Raw genomic sequence first — 21,217 nt, 5'->3', positions numbered from 1 at the left:
AGATGACCTTCCTTGTTTTACAAACAAGATCATGTTTCTCCAGTACTACATGCAGTCAGCAGGAACAGGGATTAGTCATTTAAAATACGAACTTCTATTCACTAGTAGAAGTAGTTAAAGATTTCTCAGAATAGTGCTTGTGTCAGACCAAGAGCTGCAGGAGTTAATAATGAGAAATCCCCACAGTACCTCTTGTTCTGCCTGTACATCCCAGATCCCTAGTCCTTCTGTATAGTGGAAGCCACTTAAATTTCTTGGGAATTTCTTAGACCCTTGTCAGCTTATCCATAGGCCATTTTCCTTAAATAGACATTGCACTGGCCACATGGATCTGTACTTAGCTTTTTCATTTCTTGCTATATCTTGGGAACAGCAATAGGTCCGTCTGATTATTTAAGTGGCAGCACAGGATCCGTTTAGTGGATGTGGGATGGGCTATTAACCAGCCGCCTTGGACCGATTGTTAGGAGATTTCCAGTCAGTGCAGCAGTGAACAGCCTTGTGGCTATGCCTTTGTGTTTGGGTGTGGGTTCTTTTATAGAGGCAGTTCCTGGCTATGGCAGGGGTATAGGCCAGGAGCATACCAACTCTGATAGACCTGGGCAGAATGCCTTCCCAAGGGGGTCAGTGTACCCTGCTTTTGGTTATGTATGAGAGTTGGTGTATGAGGTTCCCACACCGTCACCAACGCTGCATGACCAGCTGTTTGATATAAGCTCCAGGCTGATGTGTACAAAGAGGTGTCTTGTTAATTTCGTGTGTCTTTCATAATAAGTGAAGCCAAACACTATTTCATATGTTCATAAGTGGTTTTTCTTTTCAATGCACTGCCAATTTGTTTCCTGTGCTCATTCCTCTGTTAGATTTTCACCCCCAGCTTTATTGGTGTATAATTGACAAATAAGTTTTGTATGTTTAAGTCATACAGTGTAATGTATTGATATAAGTTACATGGTGAAATGATTACCACAGTCAAGTGCATTAACATAGCCATCACTTCACATAGCTACCTTTTTGTGTGTGTGGTGAGAACACTTCAGATCGATTGTCTTAACAGATTACTAGTATACAATACAGGATTATTAACTACAGACATCGTGCTACACACTGGATCCCCAGAACTTACTCATCTCATAACTGAAAGTTTGTACCATTTGGCCAATATCTCCCCATTTCCCCCACCTCTCAGCCCCTGGCAATTGAGAATTTGGGTGTTTCTTATTATTTTTGATTTGTGTTATTCTTTACATATAAAGCAAATGAATCCTTTGGTTTGTATTGTAAAAGTTTACCCAAGCTTACCATTCTTTTCTTCTTCTTTTTTTGGCATGCTTTTTACTTTGCTAAACATGTCATTTAGTCAAATATATCAGTCTTTTTCCTTTGAGCTTACTGAGTTTTTGGGGTTAGTGTGACCATCACACTCCTAAGATTATTTTTAAACATAAAGTTGTCGGCCGGGTGCAGTGGCTGACGCCTGTAATCCCAGCACTTTGGGAGGTGGGCAGGTCACCTGAGGTCAGGAGTTCAAGACCAGCTTGGGCAACATGGCGAAACTCCGTCTCTACTAACAGTACAAAAAATAAGCTGGGCGCAGCAGCGCGTGCCTGTAATCCCAGCTACTTGGGAGGCTGAGTCAGGAAAATTGCTTGAATCTGGGAGGCAGAGGTTGCAATGAGCTGAGATCGTGCCACTGGGCTCTAGCCTGGGCAATAGAGTGAGACACCATCTCAAAACATAAACAAATAAATAAAAAGCTGTCTTCCAGAACTTTGATATTATTTTAAATTATTTAAATAATTGATTTATCTGGAATTTATCTTGGTGCATGGATACAGGAAAAGTTACATTTTAGGCATTTTGTCCCAATAGCTAGCCAGTTATGCCAGAGCTATCCAAGGAATCTTTCCCTTGCAGGTTTGAAATGCTGCCTTTACCATACCCAAATCATCACGTGGGTCTCGGTCTGTTTCTGGATGTGTTACAGGGATGGTCCATTCAGGTTCCAGACCCAGGCTGCTTTATTTACTGGGGATTTATGGTGCATTTTATTACCTGGTAGGGCTACTTTCAGACCTTGCCATCATCATTCCATTTCAGATTTTTTTCCTGGATATTTTTGCACTTTTATTTTTCCATAGGAGCTTTAAAACCAGCTTGTCTAGTTATTCACTGCAAACTCTTTTGTTTGTTTTGTTTTGAGACAGAGTCTCACTGTGTCGCCCAGGCTGGAGTGCAATGGTGCGATCTCGGCTCACTGCAACCTTCACCTTCTGGGTTCAAGCGATTCTCCTGTCTCAGCCTCCTGAGTAGCTGGGATTACAGGGCTGCGCCACCATGCCTGACTAATTTTTGTATTTTTAGTAGAGACAGGGTTTCGCCATGTTGATCAGGCTGGTCTCGAACTCCTGACTTCAGTGATCTGCCCACGGGATTACAGGCGTGAGCCACCGCACCCGGCCCACTATAAACTCTTACTGGTATTTTTATTAGGCATGCTTAAAGTCTGTCCATTTAGGGGAAAAAATGTCAGCTTTACAACATAGTCTTTCTAGGCAGCAAAGGATTTATCTTTCCATTTATTCAAGCTCATTTATTTTCATCAATAAAGTTTTTCATAAAAATTCAACACATATCTTGTCTGCTCCTTGTCGTTTTATCCGTTTTACTGTTTTTCTAAATGCCGACTTTCATTTCATTATTTTTCAACATGTTGCTGTTTGTAGGTACAAAGAAAGCTATCGATTTTTATGTATTAAATTTGAAACCATTGCCTTAGTGAATTCTCTTTTTTAAAAATAGATTTTTAGTTGTTTTCTTGAGCTTTTCCTGGCATGCAATCATACCATCTGCAAACAAGAATGATTTTTGCCGCTTCCTTTCTTGTTTTCTATTACTTCTTATTGCCTAATCAGATTGGGTAGAACAGCAGTAACAATTTTACATAATAGTAGGATATGGCTTCCTAAAAACAACACCTTTTTGAAAGATCTATACTTTTAATTTTCTCATAAAAATATCAAGCATATGAAAAAATAGCTTCAGTATTTACCCATTCATGGCTAGTGGTATTTAATCTATACCCTGACTCTTTCCCAGATTATTCTAAAGCAAATCTCAGATCTTACATCATAGCCTCTTTAAATATTTCATATTGTGTCTCTAAAATATAGGAATTCTGTTTTAAAAGATAATTTCAATGCCGTTATCACAACTAAAATAAAGTTAATATTTGTTTATACCGTTAAATATTCGTTTGTGTTTGCATTTTCCCAGTTTAAGGGCGCTGTTTGAATGGGGATCCAAACAAAATCTGTCGATTGAGATTGGTCAATGCATTTCATAATTCTCTTACGTCTCTTATAGGTGGTCCATCCATCTCTTTTTTCTGTCTTACAAATTTTTGTTGGTGTTATTGTGGAAGAATCTGTCATTTATCCTGTAGCGTTTCTTGCAGTGTGGATTTTGCTGATTGCATCTTCATGGTGCTGTTTAATGTGTTCCTCTATTCTCTGTGTCCTGTAAAATAGTGGTTGTTTTTAGACATAGAGGCTTGATCAGATTCAGTTTGGTTGTTTGGGCAAAATCTTTCTTACATATTACTGTGTCGTTCTATTGGGAGGCACATGATATCTGGTCATCTCTTTTTTGGTGATATTAGCAACCATTGATGATCATTGTCTAGATCTAGTAATTGATTAGAAGTTGCCAAATGGTAGTGTTCTAATTTCATCATTTCTTCTTCATTAGTTAGCTGGAATTCTATGTAGAGAAACTTTCCCTCAAGTATTTGGTTACCCTGAATATGGTTCTTATAAGAAAAGCAGATTAAATGCTTGATTTCTTCTCTTTACTGAAAAATTTAAAAATTAATGAGCTGTCCAGGCGCAGTGGGTCACGCCTGTAATCCCAGCACTTTGGGAGGCCGAGATGAGCAGATCACGAGGTCAGGAGTTTGAGACCATCCTGGCTAACATGGTGAAACCCTGTCTCTACTAAAAATAAAAAATTAGCCAGGCGTGGTGGCAGGCACCTGTCATCCCAGCTGCTTGGGAGGCTGAGACAGGAGAATGGCGTGAACCTGGGAGGCGGAGCTTGCAGTGAGCTGAGATCTGGCCACTGCACTCCAGCCTGGGTGACAGAGCCAGACTCTGTCTTAAAAAAAAAAAAAAAAAAAAATTAATGAGTTTCCCCAACAGCTTTTAAAAGACAAGCGGTGAGGTTGTGTATGTTGTTGTTAGCACAGTTGGTGTGTTTTCTGTGTTGTTACCATGCTTATTGGTGCTCAAGTTTTCTATGGCCAATAGGAGCTTCTTTTTTTTTTTTTTTTTTTTTGAGATGGAGTCTTGCTCTGTCACCCAGGCTGGAGTGCAGTGGCCAGATCTCAGCTCACTGCAAGCTCCGCCTCCCGGGTTCACGCCATTCTCCTGCCTCAGCCTCCCGAGTAGCTGGGACTACAGTTTTTTTTGTATTTTTTAGTAGAGACGGGGTTTCACTGGGTTAGCCAGGATGGTCTCGATCTCCTGACCTTGTGATCCGCCCGTCTCGGCCTCCCAAAGCGCTGGGATTACAGGCTTGAGCCACCGCGCCCGGCCTAGGAGCTTCTTTAGGTTGTTTTCTGAGTCCCATCAATGTAAACCCAGTAGTCTTTGATTGTTTCCTTCCTTTCTCGTGTATTCCAGAATCATCTTAAATATTTCTTGCCCCAGGTCTGGCCAGTTGGTTCTTTCTCCGAGGAGCCCTGTGGATTAACATTTAGAGACTGCAATCTGGGTAGTACGGTTGCTCATTGCTGTAGATTTGGTGAGAGTGTATATGTCTGTGTGGAAGGCAGCCTCCTAAATGGCCCCCAGGGGCCCCCGCCTCCTGGTGTTCATGGCCGTGAGTCCTGCCCTCCCCTCGTGTGGGGGATGGACCTATTGACGGCTTGTATTGAATAGAATCTGGCAGAAGTGATGGGATATGGCTTCCCAGATCAGGTTACAAAGAGATGTGGCTTCTCTCTCAACTTGCCCTTTCTTGTTCTCTCTTACTTGTTCCCTCTGAAGGAACCAAGCTAGCCTGGTGTGGTTGGCAGTTACCCCATCCAGAGGCCCACGTGGCACAGGACTGATGTCTCTGGCCAGTGGCCTGGTAAGAGAACTTGGAAGTGGGTGACCCCTCTTCAGGTGTCCGGATGGCTGCAGCACCACTCAGTACCTCGCTGCCTGTGACACATGAGAGGTCCTGAGCCACAGTCACCCAGCTAAGCCACACCCAGATTCCCGATCCACAGAAACTCTCAGAGAATCCATGGTGGTTGTTTTAAGCCACTAAATTCCCGAGTTATTTGTTATGCAGCCAACAATAACTAATACACAGCATATTTTTTTAAGATAAAATAACGTCATGATTCCTAATGATACTTTGTCAGGTTTATAGGTTCTAACATTTGTAGTTTCTTTTTCCTGTGCCCCAAATTCCTGTTCTCAAGGACACCGGCATAATTTTGCATTGGTTTTATTCCGTTAACCTTACAACAGTCTCAGAATAACAATACGAACACTGCCAAGGACACACGATTGTAGACACAGATTACAATTTATTTGCATTTACTTTTGTCTTTAGAATACATCCCACAAGGGATGTACAGTCAGACGACTGTGTTTTAAAATATTTTGGAATAGATCACAACTGGATACACTTTTAGATTCATTTATTTCATTTTTCTCTTATTTGGAATTTGCTTTTTCCATTTAATTTTGTTTTGTAATTATATAAAATACTTACATGGTATGAAATTCAAATAAACAACATAGGGTGTATGCAGAGAGGTCAGTTTCTTCCCCTATTTGTCCCCCCACCTCCCAGTTTCTTCCTTTGTGTAGGTGACCATTTTGAGCATTTTACCTATTTTTATTGTAAGCATATCTTCCCCTTTCTTAGGTAAATGGTAGTGGAGTAGAGCCCTGCATGTCCATCTTGCTTTCTTCACTTCACACCAAACCCTGGCGGTGATGCCACAGCTCTGTGCTGTTCACAGGAGCATGGAGAGGATATTCTGTAGGACTCTACTGTGCGGATAGATGTCTCCTATTCAGGAGCATTTGGGCAGTTTCCAGGGGTTTGCTATTACAGATAGTGCTGCTGCCGTGAAGCGCCTATGCATATGCTTTTTCCTGTTTTTGCCATTAAAAACAAATTATTTATTATGCTTTTTTTGGGAAGTCATCCTCCCAGCTGCAAGGGTTAGGATCTGTCTTGGGCAATTCTGCATTGTCTTGAGCTTGGCTTTGACCTTCCTTCCCTGACTCTCTGTTGTGGCTTCTCTTCCTCCTATCAGCCAGTGACTTACTCTTGTTCACTGGGAGTCTCAAGTTCGACACCGTGGAACCCCCAAATCTCTTTTATCAGTGACAAAGCCTGTGCCGCAGGCCCAGGTGTGGCCTCTCCCTGGTGAATGTCCATAGGTGTGGTTTTCAGATGGCGTCTTCTCTTTCATATCAGCCTTATAGGGTCACCTTCTGTGGGGGCTTCTTGAAGCACAGGCCCTGGCAGTAGCGGAGAGTCAGGCCTGGAGGCCACACCTTAGCTCGGCAGCAGCAGGTCTCACTTGAGATGCCAGTTACACGACTGTGATGCTCACCCACTCCTGCCTCTTCTCCCCAGTCCAGACCCAGGGGGCACTCCAGGGGCAGGCTCTCCTGCTGATCTGGTGGCTCGCCTCTCCCAGTCCTGTCCTGCCCCATTACAGCTGCAGCCCCTCCTCCCAGTTGAGGCCAGGTCCCATCTGCACTTCCGAACCGCACAGGATCTGATGTCGTTTGTCTCCTGTCCCTATCACTCGCCCCTCCACTGGCTTTTGACCACATCTGCCCCACCCTGCATCTCTCCACACCCCCCACTCTACCTGCCCCTTTTCCTTCACAACAGGAATCTGGGAGTGGCTGCCTCGTTGCCTGCACCTCCCCTGCACCTCTCAGCCCCTCTCTGGCTCCTGCCCTGCCTTTGCTGAAACAGCTCTTTGAGGTCACAGCTGACTTCCTTGACACTGTGCCCAATACACGAGGTCTCCTTGTAGTTGACCTCCTGCTAGCATGGGCGCAGGCGGGCAGGTCTCCCTTTCTAAGCCCCTTCTTTTCCTGGTATTTAGCAGAGCAGAGTCCTGGGGCTGCATCCTGCCCCCTTGCCCATGACCTTCCCTTGCAGACTCATCCGTGCCTGCAGCTTCACTTGGCACCTGCAGATGGTTCATTCCCAAACCTGTTTTCTAACCGGGACTCCTGAGTCCAGCCACCTACTGAGCATCCAGGCTCCTGCCAGTAAACTTGCCTGGAGTCCCCAACCCAAGCTCAGTCCTCTCCCAGGCACCCCTTCTCAGTGAGGGGCAGGTCTCTCCATCGAGCTGTGCAACCATTGTCTAGCCTCCTCATCCTCTTTCAGACTCCAGTCCAACTTCCCGTCCTGTTGACGGACCCCTAAATCCCCATCTGTTGCTGTTTCTCCATCTCCATCATCACCCTGGTCCACACCATCATTGCCACTCACGTGCCGGGATGGCAACAGTAGCCTCTCAGCTGCTCTCCCTTCTTCCTCTCTGCTGCCTGCCCCTCTGCCAGAGTTCATTTCTAAAGGAGTAGTTGGGCCACTTCCCTGATGGATACCCTGGAGTGACAGTCCTTATGGCCTGTCACCTGTGGCCCCAGGGTCCTCACATCTGGCCAGCGCTTCCCCCTACCTAGACTTGTCTCAGCTGCTGGCCCACCCCCTGGGCTTCCAGTCCAGACATCCTATAGCTCTACTAAGGTACCATTGTCTCTGCACCCTAGGGCCTTTCACCTGCTCCCGCCTCAGCCTGGAAAGCTTTCTCCTCCTTTTGCCTGTGGCTTGTTGATTCCTTCTCCTCCTCCAGACCTCAGCTTAAATGGCAGCCACCCCCAAATTCCTCACCAGAGCAGGCTCCCCCGTCCCTTCCTTCCCAGGGCCGTAGCCTCCCTTCCCAGCATTCACCACGGCCCATCCCGATGCATTTGTTCTGTGGCTGTGGGACTGCTGTCAGCCTCACTGTGTAGCCTGTGAGCTCCATGTTTCTGTCTTGACACCGGTCTTCACACAGTGGGTTCAGAAATGCTGAGCCCCTGAACTCATGACAATGAAGTTGGGTGCAGCCATGACCCACTTAGATGGTCCTTATTTGTAAAATGGGGACCCTGAGATCGGTTCATGGGGTGGTTGAGGACCGGCTGGAACTGTACCATTGTTGCACAGAGATCTTGGGGTGGTTGAGGACCGGGTGGAACTGTATCATTGTTGCACAGAGGTCCTGGGGTGGTTGAGGACTGGGTGGAACTGTACCTTTGTTTCACAGAGGTCCTGGGGTGATTGAGGACTGGGTGGAACTGTACCATTGTTGCACAGAGGTCCTGGGGTGATTGAGGACTGGGTGGAACTGTACCATTGTTGCACAGAGATCTTGGGGTGGTTGAGGACCGGGTGGAACTGTACCATTGTTGCACAGAGGTCCTGGGGTGGTTGAGGATCGGGTGGAACTGTACCATTGTTGCACAGAGGTTGGTGGTTGAGGACTGGGTGGAACTGTACCATTGTTGCACAGAGATCTTGGGGTGGTTGAGGACTGGGTGGAACCTGTCTCTTATACACATCTAGATGTGTATAAGAGACAGCTGGTGTGTTGGACGTGAGGGCTGCACTCCAAGACTCCCTGCCTTTGCAGAGAGCAGCGAGCCTTGTGGATGCACCCCTAACACTCCCACGTACACCTGTGATCCAGCTCCACTCAGCCATCCCCTCCCAGACCCCCAGGAGATGCGGGGACAAGTGTTGGAGCTAATGAGACCCCCTGGGGCCACACTGGTGCCTTAGAAGCCTCTGTCCACCACCCATGTTCAGGGTAATTTTCTCCAAAGGTGGCAGGAGTGGAGACCCTCAGGCTTGAAGCTGTGGAACTCCCATCCCCTTCCCTGTCCAGAGGGCCTAGGGTTTTCCTAAGTGGTGTTTCAAACAGAGGCTTCTTCTGGCAGGGGAGAACCTGGAGCACCTTATTCTTCTCCAGACTGTGCAGATACACTGTGCATACGCCTATGTGAGTGAGATATACAGTGTGAAAAGGAGAAATCACTCTCTGGGGAGACAAGATCTTTAAACCTGTATCTTTATTTTCTTGTCATTTTGTCTCCCTCTGGTGGTCTCAGCTTAGGGTCAGTGCAAGACTTGAGCAAAATCACAGCAATTTCTACCCAGACATGTGGGGCTAGCTGCTTTCATTTTCTAGTGAAGCTGTTGGATTTGGGTTCTGCGTTTCCTGCGGATGTCGAGAGCCGTGCCTGTGAATGTGGTATACGCCCTGCACCGTGCCGCCCCCATTGGACTCTTCTCTGGGTCTGGGTTCTCCTCCCATGATGCACGTGAGTGGGAGGCAGGAGACTCGGGCCACTGTGGGCTCGACTGTTTCCCACTGAACAGAAGAGCGAGGCAGGCGTGGAAGGCGCCCCCCGCAGAGGTGGGTGGTGGCTGGAGTTGCAGCAAGGCCCTTGACTGCTTCACTGGCCTCGTCCTGGAAGCAGGCATCCTGGGTGCCAGCGGTGACCCCCTGCCTGGGATGGGGTACCCTTCACCCTCAGGAGCCTGTGCCCAGATGGGCCCCAGAGCTGGTGACTTCAGGGGGAGATGAGGCCAGTCTTTCCTAAATCTACTCGAGGACATGGGTCAACACGGAAATGTGAACCTTGGAAGGGTCTGGTGCGCTGACCAGGGCCACCCTGGGGGCTGGCGAGGGAGAAGCCAGGGGGCAGTGCCTGGGAAGGTAGGAGTCAGATTCCAAAGGGAAGGCTGGCCTCCCAGCCTCCCCAGGGTCTGGGGCCAACAGGGTGCCAGGCAGCCCCCGCCACAGAGGACATACGGACACTTGCCCAAGGCCCTGGTCACCTGCTGGGGCTGTGAGGCTGGGGTACCTGGGGCGCCTGGAAGAACCAGCGCTTTCCTGCAGAACAAAGTGACGCCATCTTGTGGTCAGTGAGAGCCACTGCATTGGGCGCCGCTGGGAGGCTGGGGCTTCACTGGGGGGTGCCTGTTGAGCCATGCTCACTGGGGATGGCAAGGTGGTGTGAGGTAGTAGAAACGGGCCTACCGCAGGCGCCGGGAGCCTTCCCAGCCCCACAGCCGGATGCCATAAAAGGGAGCACAGGGGATGTCTGGCGAGCCTGTGGCAGCCAAGGCTGTCATACATGCTGTCGAAGCCCCCCAGCCAGGCAGACGTGCATCCTTCACTCTGAAGAAGCCTCAGGGTAGGGTGGGGGTGCTGCATTGGGATAGCTGGATCCTGTTCCCTCTGTGGGGCTGCCTCTGATTCCCCTGGTGACAGGCCCCAGTGAACCTCTGAAGGACAGGTGGGCAGGGGTTCCTCCCCTGGTGTCACCCCTGAATCCTGCAGTCCCCCACATTGGTGCCTGCAACCCTGCCCAGCTGGAAGGAGATTTATCAGCTCCAGAGCAAGGGGTGACTGGAGGATATTTAAAAGCCGTGGGAGGACGCCATTGACAGGACTCAGGTGCACAGGGGAGGGATAGAGCGGTCCTGTGAGGAGACACAGCTGGGAACACAGGTGATCCTCTGACCCCAGGGGCACGCAGACCCACTACTGCCCAGGAAAGCAGGGCCAAGTGGGCTGAGCACCGAGGCAAAGCTCCCCACCTGGTCTGTCTGAGCAGGCGAGGGAGGGGCAGCCGGGAGTTTGAGGCAGTGGAGGAGTCTGGACTAGCTCTTGCATGGAAGAAGAGGCTGAGCTTCCCAGAGAGACAGATGAGAGTTGTGAGGGTGTTTGGGGGCATTTGGGGTCAGGAATTTGCAATACATTTACCATAGCACTCATTTGCCCTCTTGGGCAGCTTTTTCCAGCCTCAGGTCCAGAGAAAACAGGTTGGAGATTTGCTGAACTCCTGGGGGCAGATACACAGGACTGGGGGCAGATACACAGGACTGGGGTCAGGGAGCTGCGGATACTGGGCAGATGTTGTTGAGGTGGTGGATGGCGGCACCCAAACTGGGCCAGTCGATGATTTTAACAACGGAATGGGTTAGAGGTGAGACCAGGGATCAGCTGGCTGAGGGAGGGAAGAGGTTAGGAGGCTGCTGGCAGCGAGGGCTGGGGGAAGCGCAGGATGGCTGGGCCCATAATGCTGGAGGGACTCAGGGTGGGGCCAGCTGGAGCAGGAGGGGAGCCAGGAAGCCAGGGTCAAAATCCCTGACGAAAAGGGCTCTGGCCAGGAGGTGGGCAGTCAGGAGGGATAAGGCAGGTGACGTGGCCAAAATGGGTCTGAGAGGACAACCCAGCCATGGTCTAGGATAGCTCAGAGGTCGGCTGACTGCAGCCCCAGTGGCAAATCCTCCTGTCCCCCTGATTTTGCATATAAAATTCTCTTGGCACACAGCCACACCTCCTCTGTTATATATTGTCTCCGGCTGCCTTTGCACCTCAGGTACAATGGTGAGTGGTTGCAACGGAGACCACAAAGCCTAAAACACATACCGTCTCGCCCTTTACAGGAGAGGTTTGTCCACCCCTAGCTGGAGCCCTACTGTCTGGCATAGGAGCCACTCAAGATTGGTTTGTGGGCAACGTGGACAGGACTTGGGGGTTGGCTGGATATGGCTGTAACATGTGGCTCTTTATATTTCAATTAATTAAAATTACATACAAGAAAACGGTCCGGTCCGTCAGCTGCAGGAGCCACAGTGCCAATGCTCAAAGCCTCATGTGGGTAGTGGCTCCTGGGTTTGGGCACTGCAGAGATAGAACCTTCCATTGTGGCTGGCGGGAAGGTTTGTTGGGCCACGATGGTCTAGGGGCAGCAGATGGAACAAGCATGATGTTGCCAAGCCTGGGCCTGCGGTGTGATGGGTGTGAGGAGCTACACGGGCGTCCTGAGAGGCTACAGACAGGCAGGAGCCTCGTGGGACAGATGCACAGGGACCGGCCAAGGAGAAGCCCAGGGCACAGTCAGGTCACCAGCATGAGTTCCGGGGCTGTGGGCAAAGCATGGAAAGTGCTGTCGTGTTTGGGATGTGACACCTTCTGGATTTGCAGCCTGTGATTGTCACCTTGAGTGACAGTCATCTGGAATCCTGGCGTTGTCCTCCTGACACCGTTTGTGCAGAGTTTTCTGGCCCACGCGTTGATTTTGTGCGGTTACTTGCCGCACGGGCCAGGGAGGGAAGAGACCGGCCGCCCGTGGCTGGCTGCAGATCGCGATGGTTGGGCCCTTCTGTTTTGCATCCTGGCTGCCGTGTTCCTTGTGCTGTGGCCAGGCATGCAAGCCCTTTGTTCAGGGGACTTCTCCTCTAGGAAGACTCTGACTCTGTGCCCTCCTTCAGTTCCAGGACCCTGTGAACCAGAAGACCTCATCGATGGGATCATCTTTGCTGCCAATTACCTGGGGTCCACCCAGCTGCTGTCAGAACGGAACCCTTCCAAAAACATCAGAATGATGCAAGCGCAGGAGGCCGTCAGCCGGGTCAAGGTAGAGGTGCTTCCAGGACCCCTCAGGGATGCCCACACACTTTGGGGGGCACTGGCGGGAGGGAATGTGGCGGGGCTTAGGCCCTCTTCCAGCTCTGACTGCACAGCCCTCGGCACAGGGAGCAGGAGTGGCCCAGGTGCCGACGAGGCTGAGGGAGGCTCGCGTCTTGGCCAGGAAGAAGCTGGCTGGGCAGAGGCAACCAGCTCCTTAACAGGAGGCCCACGGAATCCCAGAAATACGACCTTTGAAGATCATCGTTCCAAAGCATTCTAGTCCTAAAACAGTCCCAAATCCCAGTTCCACAGTACGTGTATTTTTAGTGCCATTCGGAGTGCTTCCAGAAAGGGGGGAAAATATATCACGTTTTATTTAAATTCAGAACCTCAAGAAAAACTTTGACCTGCTTGTAGCTCTGAGTGCTCTTTGGATTGTCTGGTTTTTAACATTGGGTGATCCCGGGCAAGGGGAAGATGAGACCACATCAGCAAAACTAAATGGGGTCGGGGGAAGGGGGCGCAGCCATCTGAGGTCTCAGCTCTCTGAGCAAGACAAGATCTGCAGATGCCCACCAGCCCAGGGGTGAGACATGGGGACAGCCTCCTCCCCAGCCCTCACCATATACAACCTTCTCTAACAGAAGCAGAGGAGCACCATGAGGCCATCTGGGGTGGGCAGGAGGAAGCCAGGTAACCCAGGGCAGTGCTGAGCCCTGCTGGCCAGTGCCCCTCAGCAGAGGCCCGGCCCTCCCACCCCAGACACTTGCCTTGCTCCGCTGCCTGGAGCTCAGCTTGCCTTCCTGCCGGCAGATGGCATCTTTCCTGTCCTCCGTAGATGGGGTGGTTGGCAGTCATTTTTAGCACTCCAAGGACACCTGTGTGGGCTTCTCTTGGTCAATGTGTGTGCTTGAAGTGGGCAGTGGCTGTCCACCCGTCCCTGCTGGGCTTCGCCAGGCACCAGGCCTGAGTATGGGGGCGTCAACCACCAGAGTGGCATAACCTCACACACCTTCCTTCTCTCCGTGCCAACCTGTTTTTATTTTCTCTTCCATGCTCTCAGAGGATGCAGAAGGCTGCTAAGATCAAGAAAAAAGCGGTGTGTAGGGCCTTGAGGCCCTGGGACAGTGTTTGCTTGTGTTCCCATGGCTTGTCCTGGGCGGTGGGGGCCGGGGGGGTTGCCCTGGGGATCCAAATGATGTTGCAAAACAACTTTTCCTCGTCCCTTGGTGGGTGAATCTTAGATGTTTGTAAATGAAACCACAGACACTTCAGTTTTTTAACCACCCATTTTGGAAGGATTTATTAGTTCCTCTTTCTTAGCATCTCCGATGTTCCTGTTTTACGTGGACATTTTAAATTGATATGACATTCAGTTGATATGGCAGCGTGGTGGGGCTGGGGCCTGGGCCTCCTGTGCAGTATCACTGAATTGTTCTGATAGCTAAAGATTCCTTGCGCTTAATTTACTAAGTCAGGAGGGTGAGTAGTACACTTTGCCCGTGTGGGGCTTTCTGTATTGGAAATGAGTTTTTGGGCTGGGTGCAGTGGCTCACACCTGTAATCCCAGCACTTTGGGAGACAGAGGCAGGAGGATCATTTGAGCCTAGGAGTTTGAGACTGGCCTGGGCAACACAGTGAGACCCCTGTCTCCACAATTTTTTTTTTTTTTAATTAGCCAGGCATGGTGGCACATGCCTGAAGTCCCAGCTGCCTGGGAGGCTGAAGTAGGAGGATCACTTGAGCCTGGGAGGTCGAGGCTGCAGTGATCTGTGTTTGCACCACTGCACTCCAGCCTGGGCGACAGAGTGAGACCCTATCTTTTAAAGAAAAAAAAAGAAAGAAAAACACGAAAATAAGTGTTGAAACACTGGCAGACTTTTAAAAATGGGTTGACATTGAGTCATTTGTTTGTCACCTGGTCATTTAGTAAATGCTAGAGCGTTTCCAATCCGCCTCATACAGAAAATACCAAAATAGTTGGTGTCACAAGGCTTGTTGCCCACTGTTTTCTTCTGTTTAAACAGCAGGAGATTTAGTTCCCCCTCCCTGCTTTGAAGTAATGCCATTGTCTGGCGCTGTGACCAGAAGACCCCACATGGGGACTCCCTCTTCTGCAGTGAGGCTTTGGTCCACCTAGGACGTCTACTTTGGTCCACCTAGGATGTCTACTTCTTGCCCAGTGGCGTCTCCTTTGATTCTGCTCAGGAGCAAGGGAACGATGGCGCTCATGCTCCTCTTCCCAGGCTGATTTCCTCTGAGCAAGGCAGAACGTGCCAAACATTGCAGACTTGCAGTTGGGGTGTGCTTTTCCCAAAAAAGAGGGGCCCTCGCTTGCAGCCTCCTGGTCCAGCTGGAGCAGGGAGTCCGTACGGACTGCAGCCGGCTTCTGGGACTTGCAGGTCCAGCAGTCCTACAGAGTCACTGCCGCCTCTGGAGGGGTTGGTACAGGCAGACCCAGCTCAGAAAGCCCTCTGCGGCCAGCCAGGTGGCCGCCTGACTACATTGAATTACGGTTTGTTCTTCCTTTTTGGAAAGTGGGATGCTCAGTGTCATTGTTGAAGGCCCCTTTCCTGGCCCGGCCACAGCCGTGCGGATGACTGCAGGTCATGCCCCCCATCCACAGATGTGCCGAGGCCCACCCTGTGGCCTGTTCTCTGGTGTCTGTAGGATCCGTACTGTTGACACCCTCCCTTCTTCCGCCAAGGAGGATGACGGGTGTCCTCTCCCTGCCCTGTTACTGATGGGTTTTCCGCTCGAGCCTGGGTGGCTTCAGGCTGCCCCTCTTCTCCCATCCAGGGATCCCAGCCTCAGGTTTCCTCCACAATTGTCACTAATGCCAAGGTCCACCTGCAAATTTTCTCACTTACTTCTGGCTTGACCTACTTTTTAGCAAGAGGATTTTGAGCCACAATCCATGAATATAACCTTTAAATGCATGCTGATGCTGAATGTAACCAAATTTTTAAAAACAGAAAAAGTTCCTCCACGGCTGCAGATTGTCAGCTGCACTTCTTTCAACTCCTTTCTCTTTCTAATGAGTTAAAAGCAAAGAAAGCCCAAAAGACCCTTTCCCTTGAAAAGTGAGCTAAAATACACTTTTATTATTACAATACCGGGCCTCTCTTACGACTCAGAATTCTTGAGGAATTGTCAGCAGGGAGATTTCTTATTTCAGATTTTCTGGTGAATAATTAAATCATAAGTTTTGCCGTTTTGAAATGGAAGATAGACCACCCTGGGCTCCCCAGTGACCATGGAGAATTATTCACCTCGGTGGGCCAACTAATAGAACTTGAAATTCATTGCCACTGTGCAGTGGTAATTAGGATTCTTACAAATGTAAAAATCAGTGAAAGGCTCTCCTAGTTTGGGGCAGACCCTGAAGAGTTCACTCAGCTCAGAAGAGCCCATGAAACCTGTCTCACAGCCATATGGCAGGCATGCTACAGTGGCTACAGGTGATGAATGAGGCCATTTGTGGGGCACGTCTCTTGGCTTCTCTGTGTCGTTGTGAGGACAGCACTCAGGCCAGCCCCAGGGCTCAGTCCCCCAAGGCTGCTGTGGGGTGGACATGATGGTGACTGTTTAAATCAGAAGGAAAGGCTGACATTTTCATTCAGCTCCTCTGAAAATGTCTTCCCCATTTCTTAAGGATACTTAGAATCCCAAATCCAGGAAATGTAGCCTGAGTCTATAAATTCCACAGGGGTTGGCCAGAGGGGCTGTGCTTGCCACTGACAGGAGGGGCTGTGGCGACAGACCCAGGCATCCCACCCCATCTCGGTCAAGCTCCGGCGGCCGACCCTCCTCCCTCCTGGTTGCCTCTTACAGACTGCCTCAAGAACTCACACTTAGCTAGATGACCCGGCCGGTGGCGTGCAGGCAGATTCCTGATGGCCAGTAGCATTTCCTTCTACGTAGACTCGGGATAAAATTGCTGAGCCTTCCTTCCAGTTATTACTTTTTACATTGACAGATAAAATTGTATTTACTATGTACAACATAATATTTTGGAGTATATACACATTGTGAAATGACTACATCTAGCTAATTCACATGTGCATTACATCACATAGTTATAATTTTTGTAATGAGAACACTACATTCATTATCTTAGCAATTTTTAAGAAAATGAAATATTCTTAACAGTAGTCACCACGATGCACAATAGATCTCTGGAACTCATTTCTCCTGTCTAGCAGGAGCTCTGTGTCCGTGGACCAATACTTCCCCCTTCACTCCTTTTGCCCAGCCCCTGGTAACCACCATGCCGCTCTCTGCTTCTACTGTGAGATCGACATTTGTAGATTCCACCTGAGTGAGATCGTGCAGTATGTATCTTTCTGTGCCTGGCTGATTTCACTACACAGCGTGTCCTCTGGGGTCATCCATGTGTTGGAAATGACACGGCTTCTTCTTTGCGAAGGCTGAGTAGGCCTCCAGCGTGTCTGCCCGCCACATTTCTTTATCCATTCCTCGTGAATAGACATTGGGTTGATCCCATGTCTTGGCTGCTGTGGATGGTGCTGCCGTGAGCATGGGAGTGCAGGTGTCTCCCAGACATGCTGATTGCACTTCCTTTGGAAATATGCCCAGCAGTGGGATTGCTGGATCACAGGGTGGTTGTAGCTTGAAGTTTTTGAGGAACTGCCATACTATTCTCCACAGCAGCTGCACTAATTCACACCCTCCCACAGTGTACCAGGGTTCCCTTTCCTCCACCCCACGCCAAGGCTGCTTTTTATCTTTTTGATAAAAGCCATTCCGACGGATATCAAATGATATATTGTTGTGGTTTTAATTTGGATTTATCTGGTGATTAGGGATGTTGAGCATTTCGTCATAATGCTATTTGCATGTCCTCTATTCCGAGTTGGTTTTTAGATTTTAACAGTATCCACTGTCTTTTCTTAGAATTCTGAGGGGGATGCCCAGACACTGACGGAAGTGGACCTCTTCATTTCCACCCAGAGGATCAAGGTTTTAAATGCAGACACGCAGGTAAGCATTAAAGGCAGTTGTTCAAAATCAGGTAAACTCCTAAGTTCAACTCCTTCTTGTCCCATGATATAGGCCCTGGTTCTCAGCAGCTTCTCTCCTGTGCCCTCTGCTCCCATCAACCCAAAGCCCATAGCTCAGGCTGCAGGAGGAGCAAGGAGGGCACAGCAGGTAGCAGTTGTGCTGGCGTCACCCCAGGGCTCTGCAGGCGGGAGGTGGGTGGGAAGACCTGCTGGGTCTTCCCCTGCTCCGCAGTCCCGGGGAGCCTGACCTTTGGAGACAGAGGAGGCAGCAGCCCCCACCGTGTGGCTCACACTGCAGCCCGCCACTCCCAACCCCAGCGCCGTGCCCCAACCACCCTCCAGGCCCTCGCACACCCAGATGCGGGCATGGTGGTGCCCTTCCTTGTCACATGTGTGTCCCGTGTCCAGGCTTGCGCCCTGTCCCACTGATCTTTGTGTCCTGCACCCCCCTATCCTGGAACCAGCCCCCTCCTGGAGCCTGGCACTGGGTGAAAACTCAGGGAGACAGGTGCCAGGGCTCAGGCACTGGGCGTGCAGCACTTCACAGCCTTGGACTTCATTTTCGGATCTTTTGTGGGCAGACCATCTGGACTAGATCCCCCTCCCACCCTCCAAGCCCCACGCCTCATCACCCACCTGTGCTGGGGGGCCCCAAGACCACTCCAGGCTGGATGGTTTCGGAGGACTGACAGGACTCCACACACTCACAGCTGAGATTGATTTCAGCAGACAGCTCCAGAGCGGAATCGGCAAAGTGGGTGCGGGCTTCCAGAGCCCTCCCCGCAGTCACACAGGACACACTGAACCCCCTGGCAAGGGGCTGTGACAAGAGAGTGAAGTGGTGTCTACCAGGGAAGCTCCCAGACACTCAGCCCAAGGTGTTTACTGGGAGCTGGTCACATAGGCACCCTCTGCCTGGCAGCTACCAAAATTCCAGACTCCCAGGGGGAAAAGAGGTGTCCAGCCTAGACCACGTTGTTTGCACAAAGGGTTTAGGCAAGAGGAACCATGTTTGTCAGTGCGGGTGCTGGGACCCCTCCTGAGATCCACGTTCCCAGATGCCAGAGAGGGCCAGCCTTGCAGGCGGGCCTTTCTGGGGACAGCAGCTAGGCCTGCCCTGATAACTCTTCTTGCCAGTGTGCCTGGAGGGTGGTGCCACACCCTTGCCAGTGTGCATGGAGGGTGGTGCCACACCCTTGCCAGTGTGCCTGGAGGGTGGTGCCACACCCTTGCCAGTGTGCATGGAGGGCGGTGCCACACCCAGAGTGGGAGGATGGGCCAGGGATTGAAGCTGGGCTGCATGCTCTAGAGCTGTATAGCCTTAAACAAGTTCCTGAACATCTCTGAGCCTCCTCATACCCACAGCCCCAGCTGAAAGAGTAACTTCTGATGGATCCTGTAAAGGAGAGATGAGAAACCCCCTAGCTTGGCCCAGTTTAGGGCTCCCTCCACTGGCCTCTTCTGCCTTCCCTTCCTTTCCCCTCTGAATCTTTGGATTCTGAACAGGGCATGCACATTAAATCTGTTGAGGCAGAGGAGCTGGAGAGGAGGGAACAGGTAAGAGGGACTGGGAAGGCCAAAGTAGCCAGTCAGGGCAGGAGAGCAGATGCGGCCATGTTGGTCGGCAGCCTCTGTCTGTGAGGAGGAGGAGGAGGAGGAGGGAAGGTGACTCTTGTGGTTATGAAACACCCTCATGGCTTTGGCCAGAAAAAACGTCAGCTGTAGAGACAAAGGTGAAGCAGCATCCGCTGCAAAGTGGATTCTGTGAGGAAGAAATGAGGTCCAGAGATTGCAGAAACACTCAAGTTTCTTTTGTGAACAGAGGACAAAAGCATAAAAGAACAGTGGATTAATTTTTCTGAGCTTTGTGTGCAGTCTTGTTAGGTAGGGGTTGTGGGCAAGATGCTGGCTGGAGATTCCTGTCCAAGGACAAAAGCCATCAAGAGTCATGGGCCTGCCAGAGGCCGAGGGAATTCAAGTCAGGTGGGCTACTTTGGTGTCTCCTGACCCAGGCCCAGGCTGTTTGGGCTCCCTGGGAAGAGCTCATTGAGTGACAAACAGTGGCCTTGATGCTTTCCTCTTCTGCACGGCAGGAAGGCCAGGCCAGGCCAGGCCACTCCTGGGCCCATATGGGGGAGCACCTTGTTCAGGAGGGACCCTCCTCCAGAGCCATGAGTGGCTTCTCATCTGGGAGCAAATGGGTTTCACTATATGGCAAGCCCCTGCTCCAGCAGAGACAGCCCGAGAGCTCACCTGACATCACGCCTCCCTGGGTTCCACACAGTCCATTTGGGAAACTGGGACTGAGATGCGGGCAGAGTGACTGACTGTGAACCAGTACCCTAAAACGCTCTGTTAACTAGGGCCATGGTTCTCAACCAGCGTGATTTTTGTTCCCCAGGGGACATTTAGCAATGGCTGGAAATCAATTATGTTCTCATACTTGGGAAGGGGGAGGTGCTACTGGCATCTCCTGGGTAGAGGCTTGGAATGCTTCTAACACCTTGCAGTGCACGTGACAGCCTTCCACAATAAAGAATGGTCCGGCCCCAAATGTCAGGAGAATCAGGGTTGCAAAACCCGAATAATTGGAGTGCTTTTTTTTTTTTTTTTTTTGAGATGGAATTTTGCTCTTGTTGCCCAGACTGGAGTGCAGTGGCGCGATCTCGGCTCGATGCATCCTCTGCCTTCCGGGTTCAAGCGATTCTCCTGCCTCAGCCTCCCGAGTATCTGGGATTACAGGCACCTGCCACCACGCCCAACTATTTTTTTTTTTTTTTTTTTTTTTAAGTAGAGACAGAGTTTCACCATGTTGGCCAGGCTGGTCTTGACCTCCTGACCTCAGGTGATCCACCTGCCTTGGCCTCCCAAAGTGCTAGGATTACAGGCTTGAGCCACTGCACCTGGCCCTGTTGTGCTTTTTAATGGCTTGTCCCAGTAGTGTTTCCTGACGTGGCGCTGTCTCCCTCCCGACAGGAAACCATGATGGACCACGCCTTGCGTACCATCTCCTACATCGCCGACATTGGGAACATTGTGGTGCTGATGGCCAGACGCCGCATGCCCCGGTCAGCCTCTCAGGACTGCATCGAGACCACACCCGGGGCCCAGGAAGGCAAGAAGCAGTATAAGATGATCTGCCATGTGTTCGAATCAGAGGATGTAAGTAAACTCTTGCCAGGACACTCCCCTCCCAAGGTTCACAGCCCAGGGCGGCTCCAGAATCCAGGCACTGTGGACACCACCCTCAGGTGGAAACCCTCTGTGCCGTTATTGACGTTTCCAGTGGATGAGTGATCTTTTGCATACTCTTTGGGTTTGCAAAGATAGTGAACACAGTCTTATTCTACTTCTTGAAACAGGTTCTTCAGGAGCTGTTATAAATTGAGCCATGGTTAAATATATGAGGGAGCTGTTTGAAGAAATCCCTTTACAAAACATTTTCTCTACTCAAAATGAAGTTAATCTTTGCGTAACTTTTGTTATTAAAATGCAAATTTTCGCACGGCCCTGGCATGCTGTATAAAGAAGGCACATCTGCACGAGGCTTAGTTCTGCCTTTGCGTGTGGTATGTCTTCCGAGCAAGTACAAAGTGATTCTGAAGTGTAAGATACCAAAGACTCAGGAAAAGATCACAAGGCCTTTGGCTCCCTTCTTGGGCTGGAGAAGAGCATTGTTTTTAGC

At 50.3% G+C, this 21,217-nt stretch overlaps 1 protein-coding gene across 1 annotated transcript in view; it reads left to right on the top strand.

The window, feature by feature from the left end:
* The window catches only part of APBA2 (amyloid beta (A4) precursor protein-binding, family A, member 2), a 210,361-nt gene that overhangs the window by 172,854 nt on the left and 16,290 nt on the right, over positions 1-21,217 (top strand). The window contains exons 7-10 of the mRNA XM_011995778.1: positions 12,370-12,515; positions 13,572-13,607; positions 17,426-17,512; positions 20,509-20,694. Coding sequence (XP_011851168.1) covers positions 12,370-12,515; positions 13,572-13,607; positions 17,426-17,512; positions 20,509-20,694 — 455 coding nt within the window. The remainder of the gene's footprint in view (positions 1-12,369; positions 12,516-13,571; positions 13,608-17,425; positions 17,513-20,508; positions 20,695-21,217) is intronic.

This window comes from Mandrillus leucophaeus, unplaced genomic scaffold (assembly GCF_000951045.1).
Source record: "Mandrillus leucophaeus isolate KB7577 unplaced genomic scaffold, Mleu.le_1.0 Scaffold498, whole genome shotgun sequence".
NCBI lineage: Eukaryota > Metazoa > Chordata > Mammalia > Primates > Cercopithecidae > Mandrillus > Mandrillus leucophaeus.
This window is presented reverse-complemented; position numbering and strand designations above follow the sequence as displayed.